At 30.5% G+C, this 13,144-nt stretch overlaps 1 protein-coding gene across 2 annotated transcripts; it reads left to right on the top strand.

Moving 5' to 3' along the window:
• Positions 1–5,576: 5,576 nt before the first annotated feature.
• LOC124833602 (uncharacterized) lies at positions 5,577–10,998 on the top strand. Of its 2 annotated transcripts, XM_088097488.1 has the most exons (14): positions 5,577–5,861; positions 6,344–6,455; positions 7,438–7,550; positions 7,630–7,752; positions 7,848–8,020; positions 8,165–8,240; positions 8,985–9,071; positions 9,267–9,347; positions 9,440–9,472; positions 9,706–9,759; positions 9,865–9,906; positions 10,327–10,405; positions 10,490–10,560; positions 10,640–10,998. In XM_088097488.1, exons 1-14 carry the CDS (start codon positions 5,661–5,663, stop codon positions 10,736–10,738), a joined length of 1,344 nt encoding a protein of 447 aa, XP_087953614.1. In that variant the 5' UTR covers positions 5,577–5,660; the 3' UTR covers positions 10,739–10,998. The 2 variants fall into 2 exon arrangements, with proteins under 2 accessions (XP_087953614.1, XP_087953615.1); XM_088097489.1 differs by lacking the exons at positions 10,327–10,405; positions 10,490–10,560.
• The last annotated feature ends 2,146 nt before the right edge of the window (positions 10,999–13,144 follow it).

Raw genomic sequence — 13,144 nt, 5'->3', positions numbered from 1 at the left:
CGTATTTTTAAACTCAAAATTTGGTATTTATAATTTGGGTCAACTTATGTACGTGAAAACTTGAATTGACATAAGTTCATATAAACTTTACTCACTATGATATATGATTAACCCAATTTAGTTTGACATTAATGTTTTGGTTCAATTTAACTTGGCCAAACATAACCATTTTCTCTTCATCCCGTTTTGGCTTAACTCTTAAAACCTTGATTTAACTTGACTTGGATCGGAGTTAACTTAATATGACTGGTCTGACTAACTCAATCCTACTAAACTCATAATGAATCCAAACTAATTTAACTTAACTTAAATTTTTATTCAAACAAAATGTATGTTCTTTCAAAATAGACTTTTAATTTTTGAAATAATTACTCAATCAATATTTAGATGGATGAATATCTCTATTATCTAAAAAAATATACAAGCAATATATAAATTTCATATTAATCGAGATTAGAAATAAAAATAGTTAATAAACATTTATTCACGTTTAAGAAAAATTACAATATTAATAGAAAAAGGATTTAAGAAACATTTTAGACAAAAACTCTACTTCAAATTAAAAATTGTTCAGATAAGAATCATTTGAACAAATCTACTCCTACACTAGTGAAAATTGAAATTAAATTTTAAAAGAAAAGGAGTGAGAGGGAAAATGAAAGGTCAGAAGAGACGCATTCGACCATAAAAAATCTGTATGCACTATTTCCTTTGCTTTTCTAAAAGACACTAATTAAGTTGATTTTGACATTTATTTTGGAAAGAACAAGTGTCGCTGTTACAAATTTTATTCTTAATCTTTCCCAATAACACAATAAGTTGAATACAATAACATTTTTACCCTCTCAGAAACGATTTGTCTTAGAAAACGTGGCATCCCAAATATATAATAATCATAATCATATAACTTAGATGTCCACATTCCAATAAAGAGAATCGTCAGAGTAGAATAGTAGTTCAGTAGCTGATATTACAGTCATCCACAAAAAGGACAGAACTTACAACTTAAACAGTTTAGAGTACTCAAAATAACACCAACTTAAATTTAGAAATCCTAAAAATACTATACTGCATCATCGACATCCTCCAACTCTTGCTCCAAGGGAACATCCTCAACAACATCTGCTCTCATCCAAATGGATGATCATCGCAAAGGAAAACATACACAAGCAGCACACAACAAAGCAAGCAAGGGTGAGCTAGATAAACAAGCAGTAATCATATAGTTCAATCAATAAATATCATCGTGCTTAGCTACATATAAAGAACAATCAAGGCATACCACTTTAAACAATGACTCAACCACTCTCACGACTCATCCGTATTGATATAACTGTCGAACTATTGGTCGTCTTTGCACTTGCATAGTTCAGCTGGCACTCCCAACACTATGCAAGGTAAATCCCCCATTTGTCTATGTCTAAACTCTAAGACTATAGACGAGAACCTCCCTCTACTCTCACCACTTACACTGCTCTCCTCTATTCGAGCATGAACAGTGCTTCGAGTGTAAGGATAAACATACCAGTTCAAAGCTCCATATAGTTATACAGAACAACCACAACACCCCACACATCACTTTCAATCATCTCACCCTGAGATGACCACTTCATACTCAATTACATCATTGTAGTTCACATTCATATGCTTTACAACCACTCAACAACACCATACATACATCCTGGCAATCAAACAACATCAATCAATCAAAACAAAAGAAGAAAAGTGAGTGAGATCCCCTCCATGCACCAGTTTATGTTCATATATATATATATATATATATATATATATATATATATATATATATATATTATGATCACAATTTATATCATATGTTAATATAATATATATATCATGCTTTCCTAACTTATATTTCCATAACATTTAATAATATACATACATATATATTATGATAACAATTTATATCATACGTTTCATATGTTAATATAATATATATATATATATATATATATATATATATATATATATATATATATCATGCTTTCCTAACTTATGTTTCCATAACATTTAATGATATACATATATATATATATATATATATGTATATATATGTATGTATATCATTAAATGTTATGGAAACATAAGTTAGGAAACGTATCATATATTATGATAACAATTTATATGATACGTTTCCTAACTTATGTTTCCATAACATTTAATGATATACATACATATATATATATATATATATATATATCATGGTTCTTATTTGGTAAACTATTTGTCTAATTTTCATCATAATAGAGATCTTACTTTCTTCCAATTGGTCACCGGAAAGGGTTCAGATGTTTGAACGCACCAGACTCACCTTCGACGTTAGCACATATGACTAGTCACAACGTATTGGACCAGGCCAGGGCTACTCTATGATCAGGGATGTGCTAACTCGGGTTTTTAAGACTCCTCTATCCTACCAACAAAGAAAGGCTTTTAACAAGTTATGATGTAATTATCTAAGTTATTAAAGTTGTCCTACAGTGTTCTAGACATTAAATACCCAATTATATATATCACCCTTCCCCTCACAGTAACATTAAACAGTACCTGCCCATATACATGCTATCACAAAGCCTTTACTCCCAACCCTCCAACCAGAACAATTTCAACCGAAACAGATTAATTTCAACATAGACATTTATAAACATAATTGCCACATGTACCAGTTCAACACCAAAGCATAAACACAATTCCACAGTCTCAGTTATAATTATCTAATAAAATTAACATCGTAGAACAGCTTCACATGAACACACCAGTTCAACATTCAACCTGGATATATTTGTATAAAATAAATTCATACAAAAATAATTAGCTCCCCTTACCGGGAAAGCTTCACAGTTTACTTGACAGGATGATCTAAATAGTGCTCCTCACAGTAAAATTCAAAGACACCCTATAAATCACCCAATGATGATAGAATTAGCTTTTTAGGCTAGAAATTACCGTAAATTTGAAGTAGAACACTTCTAGTGACATGCATTCAGTAAAATAGCAATGGCCTAGGTACTAGAAACGGTGGAGAAAAGGAGAAAGTGACTTACCGGTTGGAACAAGAACCCGTTCGGTCCGTTACGGAGCCCTTGACGCGATGAACGTTTGAGCACCACCTATTCAAAAATTGAACGGTTCAACAGGGTGATATTTTAGAGAGAAGGCAGAGCAATGATAAGTTTTTTAGAGAGAGAAAAAAAGTTGGCAGAGTGGAAAACTGACTTAGGAGAAAAACTCCTGCTAAGGTTATGTGTCTTTAATCTGATGCACCTGGCTGTCCCTCGTAAGGCCCCTTACTAATTTTACATGTTCTCCCAAAAGGTGCATTTTTTCAAAAGAAAAAAAAAAAGAGCTTTCTTTTTTAATTTTATCTGAGTGTAATATCATATAAATCGTGTAAGTGAAGTCTGCAAAGTCAATGAAAATGAGAACAAAAAAGTTACTGCTTACAAAAATAAATGAATACAAGGTGTGCAGTATGCATATAAAAAACATGAATCCTTCGTGTTTGGAAATTATACTCTGCAACAAGATTTTAGTAAAAAACCACTTGCATTATAGTTTTCAGGATGAAAGGGTGTTTCTTGCTTACAAAAATAAATGAATACAAGGTGTGCAGTATGCATATAAAAACATGAATCCTTGTTTGGAAATTATACTCTGCAACAAGATTTTAGTAAAAAACCACTTGCATTATAGTTTTCAGGATGAAAGGGTGTTTCTTGCTGTGTGCAGCATGCAAATGGGTGACATTCAGTTTTGTCAACGCTAAATAATTCTTAATTGACTAAGTCAATATCCTCCACTATTATTTTTTTAAAACAAGTAATCTTATATTTATCAGAAGAAGTATAATAACTTAGTAAATAGTAATACTTATTAATATTATAAATCAAATGCTAAAGCTCTTATTTAATATTTATAAATAAATTTCAGTATATTGACTGAACTGTTATTCGCACAATGTAAATCAAGTTAATTCAAGATAATGTCATTAATTTGTTCTTCACGTTGAACTAAGAAGCATTAATCGGAACCAGTTTGATTTTTTTGTTCTTTAAAAAATTTGAACAAACTCAACAACTCCATCAACTATTTTTAGAATTTAGATTAATGCATTTTAGTGCTTCTTATTTAATTTTCCTATTTATGTTTTTTCCCCTTTTCTCCGTTTTAATACAATCTTCTTATGACCTTATACTTTATTATTATGTGTCCTGATTTTTTTTTTCAATTTATTAGAAATGTATTTCCATATGTTTTGAGGAAAAAGGAATGAAATATATATAAATTTTGGTAGGAAATAAAATATATAAAGTTATAATATAATATCAATCATAAAATAAAATAAAATATGTAGTCATTAAGGAACAAAAAACATTTCATCATGTCATGTATCATATATAAAATTAAAATTTTGTATAAAGTTGAAAACAGTGAAAGAAAAATCTTTAAGTAATATATATTTTTATGTGATCTAGACAAAATTAATTCGTTTTTTTTATTTTAGTTCTAAGGAGAGACAATGACAGATTTTTAATAAAATACTTTGAAAATATTAAAATTTTATTTATTAGTATGTCTAAATTTGAAGAGTTGGAACAATAGTTACTGAAAAGTACATTTAATTAACTATATTTTTCGTAAATATATAAAAATTAGAGTCACGTAATACATTATGAAAATTAAAATTATTGATATAAGTCACGTCATACATTTATAAATAAAAATAAACGTGTTAAGTTTAAATTATGTTGGGTCAATATTTCAAAATTTCCAAAATTTTATTGATTTTAATTAAACATTTTTTTTAATTTTGATTTATTTAGCTTTTAATGTTAGTTAGTTAGATGGGTCTTTCCGTTGGAATGACCACGACAGAGACTTTTGAAATCAAAATTTTTGTTTGTCAGGTGTCACCCAACTACCAAGTTTTATTGTGGAATTCGCGCTGTAATTTCAAAATGGTTTAATATCTCTCTATTTTTGTTAAGTTTGAAATAGATTAAACTTTTATTGTTTCGCGTTTCAATTGTATCTTTATTTTTGTTAATTTGATGCAAATAAATCCTTTCCGTCAATTTTATCAAACGGCATTAATGAATGTGTGACGTGGCCTGAGAACAGTATTGACACGTGTAAGGTCACGTCACACATTCATTAACGTCGTTTGATGAAATTAACGAAAAAGATTTATTTGCATCAAATTAACAAAAATAAGGACCCAACCCAACAAATAAAGAGACTTATTTCAAATTCTGAACAAAAATAGGAACCTATTGAGACATTAAAACTTTCAAAATCAATGGATAAGATAAGATTTACAATTTATATGTTTTATCTTACTAATATTTTGGTAAAACTTCGAACACTACTTTTGAAATTACAAAGATGCCGCGACACTACTTTATAACTCTATTTTATAACTTTAAATTATCTTCTCAAAAAAGTTAATGTGACGGCTTAAATGATTTTAGAATATTAAAAAAATGATTTAATTTTTAAAAATTTCTCCTACAACTTCTTGAAAATTATATAAATAGAAACAAATTATTATCTGAGAATATAGATAGAGGCCGGAGAACAAGTTTCTGACACAACAATCCACTTCCTTGGATGCGATATCCCAGAACACGGTACAACGTTTGATGTTGCAGGGCACAGACATACCATGGCTGAGAGGCATCGGAGAAATGAGGCCTATGCTTCACTTGCTGCTGCCACTTACCATCCACTGGATAGCTGAGGAGATGACAGTTTCTGTTCTTGTTGATGTCACAACCTCTGCTTTGTGCCCTGGAGACTCAACTTGCTCCAAAGCTATTTATATCAACGGCCTTCAACAAACGGTACTCATATAATCTCATCATGCATGTACCCTTGCTCTTTCTGCTTTTTCTTCTGTCATCTTCTGGGTTGGTGGGGAATTGAAAGGATGAGCTTCCGAGGCCTTGGAATCATGCAATTGAAGAAATTTGGTATTACATGAAAGTTTTCAAGGGTTGGGAAATTTATGCTGAAATTGTCATCAATCATTACCTTAGTGGCAACATGAAGAAAGGGGAGAAGGGAGATAGTTTTCCGAGCTCTCATCACAACCCTATATCTATTGCCATCTTTCTTGTTGAACCAAACTGACATCTGCTTCGCATTTTGACTATGGCAGTTTCACTAATAATTGGTCCATTTCATTTCACTGATTCTTTATTTTCCCTGTACATCTGCCCTACTTGACATATTCGGTGTGTGTGTGAGGGGAGTATAACGAGGAGGTCTGATTTCATTTTTAATGAGTTTTAGATTTAATTTAATGATGTAATTTTTTCTACAGATTGTTGGAGTTTTCAAGATGGTGGTAATTCCACTGTTGGGTCAACTTTCAGACGAGCATGGTCGCAAACCCTTGCTCCTTTTTACCATCTCCACGTCTATATTTCCCTTTGGTATGCTTGTTGGTATCAAATGCATTAAGACTTTGAAAATTTACCGCCTCAATATAAACTAATCTGCAAAAACTTTAAATTTCGTTGTTGATGAAGCCCTTTATTATGTTCTGCTTTCAATCTCCTTTTGTAGTGTGTTCACAAAATTGGTACCAAATTGAACTGACGAGGCATTTATTTCGGATCATGTTTTTTGCTCAAGTTTTGTCTGTCAAAGTACTGAAAATTATTTTTTATCATTGTATTGTTGTAGACTTCTGTAGTCTGTATTGTCAGCTTAATGTTGATTTGGTCACAAATGATCTAAGTATAGTTCCACCTGCTCATATTCAAAAGACATACATAAAAATATGTGAACTCAACATTTTGCTCAATATAACATGTTGGTGATGCCAAGTTGTTATATTTCAAACTAGAATTTAAGCATTGGACAGAAAATTTAAATCGACAGGAAAAGTGAATGTTATTTTCATCCATTTAATTAATCTAAACAGTGATTGAACAAAAGATCCAAAAAAAGATAGAAGGTGAAAAAGATAATGCTTAACTTTATGATCCTTTGCTTGTGTTCTCCAACAGTTGCAACATTCCATTAGTCAACATAGCCCCTTCACAGGCTCCTCAACACTAGTTTCAACCAAGCTTTATAGACCCCTGGAACATAGAAGACTTTCCATCAACGTATTCCAATTATTATAATATAGACCATCAAAGTGAGAGTTTTTAGTTGAAATCTTTTGGTCACTCATCTTTGTGCCCCACCCTCTTCTCTCTTACATAGAGGCTTGCCTGTTATATAGCCTTTACAAAAACATGTAACCACAAATATCTCTTCATCTCTTGATTTATAGCAAATTATTCATTACTTTGTAACAGACCTCCTCAGTAAACTTATAGAAACTTGTGATGATTTCTCTATTTCCATGTTGGTGTTTGCTTATGGATTTTCATGTACTTTCTTCGGTGTATATGCTTATTGCAGTTTTACTTGTCTGGCGTCAGTCCGAGGGATTTGTCTATGCCTACTATGCGCTACGCACAATTTCAAACATAATAAGTCAAGGCAGTATTTTTTGCATTGCTGTTGCATATGCGGTGAGGTTTTTTTCTTAACTAATTATCAACATAATTCGGTAAAGGATTTTATTTGCACCCTGTATACTTTTTCTGTCAGGCAGATGTTGTCAGCGAAAGCAGAAGGGCAGCAGTATTTAGTTGGATTAGTGGTCTCCTTTCTGCTTCACATGTTCTAGGGGATTTACTGGCTCGGTTTCTTCCTGAAAAGTACATTTTTGCTGTATGTCTGTGTTATCAATGCTACATCATATTATTCATAAATGTTCTGTACTTGTCCTTTGGGAATGAATCTGATTTACTGTTCAATGGTTTCAGGTTTCAACTGTGCTGTTGATCATTTGTCCAGTTTATATGAAATTCTTCCTTGTTGAAACGATGATACTAGCTCCCAAAGATGATCAAGAGTCAGGTTTCTGGGCTAAAATTGTTAATGTTCCCCAACAAAGATTCAAATCTATGAGGACAGCTGCAGAAATAGTAATTTTCAGGTTCCCTTTTTTGGATGCTAAGCATTATTTCTTTATTGTCACATTTAATTATCTGTATAGTTTTCTTTTGTAAAATATTATATTATATTATATACATATATATAAGCATGAATCGTAAAGACTCTGCTATATTTCAATTTTCAGTCCCACTTTAAGGGGCATGGCTCTTGTCTCCTTCTTTTATGAACTGGGAATGTCAGGCATAACTAGTGTTTTGCTGGTATGTTTCAATGCCCTAACTTATTGCCAAGCTATTTTATCTATTATTTTTGAAGTCCTTATGCTGAGTCTTTGGTTATCTTGACAGTGTTAGAGATTTTCTAGGCATGATGAACCTTCTTCTTTTAGGTTAACTATTTTTGGATAGTAGTTTTTTTACTCAAGAAAACAAAAAATAGGGCTCTTTTTATCAAGTTGTTAAGAGAGTGATTAATGATATCTCTGTACTATCAATTTAAACTATACTTTGAGAGCAAGGTTGAATGTGTCATGATTTGTGCACATTTCAATACCAAAGAGATTTTAAGCAAGGGAGCTTGTTCCAGATTTTGCTGAAACCCATATTTGGCCATTTCCTAATAACATAAGATTTTGGGATATTGAAAATCCCTTGACAGATAGTGTCTAAAGTACACTATGCTTTCCTTCCATGTGTTAAACTAACATAATTTTACCCTCAGCTTTGTCATTGAGACAGTATCAATTATTTTCTACTGACAACTGCATTGTTTTTGTTCGTATGTATATTTCTGTTGATCAATCAAGTACCTTTCTTCTTGGAATGTCACCATGGAGTACTTGTTCAAACGAAACAATAAGGGTAGCAGATCACATATTTAACAATATATATTGATTAAAAATGATGCATTCTATCATTTCAATTCTTATTTTTAGTGCTAGTATATAATTAACAAATTTCTTTTTTCTGATTCAATAGTTTGACAGTCTCACAATTCCTGTGCAGTACTATTTGAAAGCTGCTTTTGGCTTTAACAAAAATCAGTTCTCAGAACTTCTGATGATGGTGGGAATCGGTTCAATCTTCTCTCAGGTATTATATTTCCCAAATATTTTTGTTCTTTTAGTACCACAGTACTAAAATTGTATTTTTATTGCGCAATTAATATTCTGCATGTCTAAAATTGTTTGACTTAGTTATATTCAATCAGCCTTCTATGAGTGTTTGATAAGCTGATTATGCAAGAGTGTTGATTTTTTTAAGAGCTTACTCTCAGTTGGCTTCCAGATGTTGTTGCTTCCAATACTCAATCCATTGGTTGGAGAGAAAGTTATCCTCTGCTCTGGCTTGCTTGCATCAATAGCATATGTAATTTATCTCGTGTTACTTTACTTTTCCCTTGCTTCCTGAAAGCAAACTTGCAGATACCATTGTGCTATTCATATTTTATTTCTGTGTAGGCTTGGCTCTATGGATTAGCATGGGCACCTTGGGTACGTAAAATTGACATCTTTCTGTTTATCTTTTTGACTCTTGTACTTCAACTTCACCACCTTATCTTCAATAAGCTTCTTAAATAACTTAGATAAAAAAAAGTATAACTGGAGTGTACCTTGTGTCACCACCTTATCATACAAATTCACACTTCATATATATGTCTTGCTAAAAATTTCAATTTGCAGTAACTTAATGACTGTAATACGAAGAAATTAATTCATCAATGCAGGTATCATACTTCAGCGCCTCTTTTGGTATCATCTATGTCCTTGTGAAACCTGCCGTGAGTAGTAGATTTAGTTTTCTCAAGTTTGACAAAGTTGTTCCCACTTTTATTTCACAATCAACTCTATTATCCTCGAATGACTATGAATTTCTTGTCGTGCAGACTTATGCTATTATTTCGAATGCGACTAGCTCAACCAATCAGGTTTGCTCTCCCTTTTATGCATCCAATATGTACTAATATTCATCAAAGCTATACAGCCATGCAGTAAATTAGTGAACTAAAGCAAAATCTTCTCACTAATATGTAATCTCCTGCTAAATTCTCCGTGAATGTAATTAGATCTAAAATTACAAACAGTCATAAGCTCGATTTAGCGAACAATGAAAATAATGTCATTTTCAGACAGACATTATTGTAGCATCTACTATTCCTTATTTGGAAAATGTGATAGATGAACACTTTTCAAGCTAGAGAGACAACACTGGAGGACAATAGTATTCCCTTCCTATTACATAAAATGTTTATAAACATATGCTCTTTGAGGATATAATTTCTGCAATCTTCCGTAGAATAATTTATATGATCTTCTTTCTCCGGTTTTATGCTTTAACTTCACCGCAGGGAAAAGCACAAACTTTTATTGCTGGGGCACAATCTTTATCTGATTTGTTATCACCTATTGCAATGAGTCCATTGACTTGTGAGTGAATACTGTTTTTGGTAGATGCTTATTAGTCCATTTGACTACTCTCAATGCTCACAATATACGTAAATATTGTTTCAGCATGGTTTTTATCTAGCAATGCTCCCTTTGAATGTAAAGGTTTTAGTATTTTATGTGCGTCCATATGCATGGTAAGCTCTCTAAATTCTCTCTTCTCTTGTATTGCACACTCTTTCTCTTACTAACTTTGAGATCTTTCAATTTTTGCAGATAATCTCTCTCTGTTTTGTTTGCATGCTGAAGCCAGATAGTAATTCGAGTAATGACATAGAGGGGTGCATAGAAGCCCCTCTTCTGAATCACAGCTAGGTCATTGTATCAATTGGACACATGCATGGCCAGTTTTGTAAACAACGTATCTTGTCTCAGTATTTTCAATAGCTATCTTTTTTCTTTATTTTTTTCCTTTTATTTATGGATTTGGCAAAACTATTGGGAAGTTTGAGAAGAAAAAAGTGATGACATCATAAGCTATGTTGAACTTAAACAGGACAAAAAAATCATCACTGAAACACTGTAAATTTTTTGCCATAAAATAATAATATAACTGTGGAACGAGTTTGTTATGAGATTATAATTTTCGATCAATGTTTATTTATGATGATGAAACAATTCTGGAATATTTTGTGCTTTTCCAATCATGATAATATAATATTCTACTTGTGTTAAAAAAAATTAAAATACTACTTAACGAAGTTGAGTTTAAGTAGAGTCTGAAATTTTCTTTACAATTATGAGCAAAAACTAATTCATCCTTATATATAAATCAGGTCTGCTTACTTATGGTAAAGTCTTTTTCAATGAGTTATTTTCTTCTTTGTAACGTCACATGTAAATGAGAGTGTACTTCTTTTTGTATTTATATTATTTAAAGTTAACTAAATCTAAATGGATTTGAATACTTTACTTTTTGTGAAATCTGAATTTTGATACATTTTTCAAATAAAAAAATACATTTTTCTCAGATAAATTAGATTCTAAGAATACTGTAATTTAATCCAATTGCTATTTGAGCTTGATTTTTAAATTTTTAAATTTTGGCATAATATGTCAATGGTGAGGATGGGTATTAATTCATACAGTTTATTTTCATATTTACCTTTTAGTTATATTAATCTAATGCACGGTTGTTTAACATGTCCTGCATATTAATTGAAAATAATTTTATCTGAGTTTTAATTTTACATACATTGTTAAATCATTAACATTTATTTCAAATATATATATATATATATATATATATATATATATATATATATATATATATATATATATATATATATATATATATATATATATATATATATATATATTTATAGGGGTTTGCTAACGCGTATACGCTTACGCTTGTTTTTCAGTGGATACATTTTAGCAATGTGTACCGGGTTTTAGTAGACAAAAATATCCTTATATATCATGGATTCTAAGTTTGAAGGTTAATGATATTTTAATAATTTTTATTCTCAAAACTAAAAAAACAAACCCTAAACCTTTGTTCACCTTTCTTGTTCCTCTCAACTCTTTCTCTTTCATCTCTCTCACTCCAACATTTTCTCTGTCATCCTATGGTAGCTCTAATTGAAAAAAATCAGAAACACTGGCTCTTAAACAATCTTACAAAAAATGATTTTATAATGAGTTTTCATTTTATAATTTGTGTCTTATCTAATTTTATCCAATTTTCACAAACATAAAAATGATTTTATAATGAGTTTTCATTTTATAATTTGTGTCTTACCTAAATTTTATCCAATTTTCACAAACATAAAGGAATTAGTAATTGACATGGAAAAAAAATCAGAAATACTCGCTGTTAAACAATTTCTTAAAAAAAATTATTATATAATGAGTTTTAATGAGTTTTCATTTTATAATTTTTGTCGTATATAATTTATCTAATTTTCACAACCATAATGAAATCAGGAATTGGTAATTGGGCTGAAGGGTTTTTTTAGAGATGATTCAACATATGCAGATGATGAAATTAGAGAGGTTAGTGAAAATGGTAAAATTGAAGAGATCTTGAATGAACTTTTGTCTGAAGGTGAATATGTCAATGAGTCAACTCTTTACAAAGACAAATTGTTTAACGACAAGTGTTTCTGATTTTTTCAGTAGGGATGACAGAGAAAATGTTAGAGTGAGAGAAAAGAGAATTCGGGTTGAGAGGAATGAGAGATGTGAGTAAGGGTATGAGATTTTTTTTAGTTTTGAGAATGAAAATTATTAAAATACCCTTAACCTTAAAACTTAGAATCCATGATATATATATAAGGGTATTTTTGTCTACTAAAACCCGATACATATTGCTAAAATGTACCAATTGAAAAACAGACGCTTGCTAACTTATGTAACTTCCTAAAGTGTATCCAATTTTAGTTGAGAAAAAATACCTTTATATGTTATTAATTATAAATTTTAAGGTTAATGATATTTGAATAATTTTTTATTTTTTTATTTTAAATTAAAAATAAAAATTATTAATATACCTATGTGTTTAAAGTATACTTTAAGAAGTTACATAAGTTAGCAAACCTTTATATATATTGTTTTATTATTATTTTTAATATTAAACTTTTGTTAAGTTTGATATCAATACATGTATCCAAACAATTGAGTCTAGTATGAGTATTAGTATATGTTAGAACTATTGATACAAATGTTTTATATTTGTTAAAATTTTTGTTTTTTTTGCACATTAACTTACTATTTCTT

The sequence above is a fragment of the Vigna umbellata genome, chromosome 8, assembly GCF_029865625.1.
Source record: "Vigna umbellata cultivar VRB3 chromosome 8, Vumbellata_1.0, whole genome shotgun sequence".
NCBI classification, from domain to species: Eukaryota; Viridiplantae; Streptophyta; class Magnoliopsida; order Fabales; family Fabaceae; genus Vigna; species Vigna umbellata.
This window is presented reverse-complemented; position numbering and strand designations above follow the sequence as displayed.

Excerpts from the sequence above, each read along its gene's own strand:
- LOC124833602 (XM_088097488.1), top strand. The coding sequence starts at position 5,661 with ATGTTGCAGGGCACAGACATACCATGGCTGAGAGGCATCGGAGAAATG. Across the intron at positions 7,551-7,629 it reads GCATTGCTGTTGCATATGCG|GCAGATGTTGTCAGCGAAAG; the intron begins GTGAGGTTTTTT and ends TTTTTCTGTCAG. Across the intron at positions 9,907-10,326 it reads CGACTAGCTCAACCAATCAG|GGAAAAGCACAAACTTTTAT; the intron begins GTTTGCTCTCCC and ends ACTTCACCGCAG.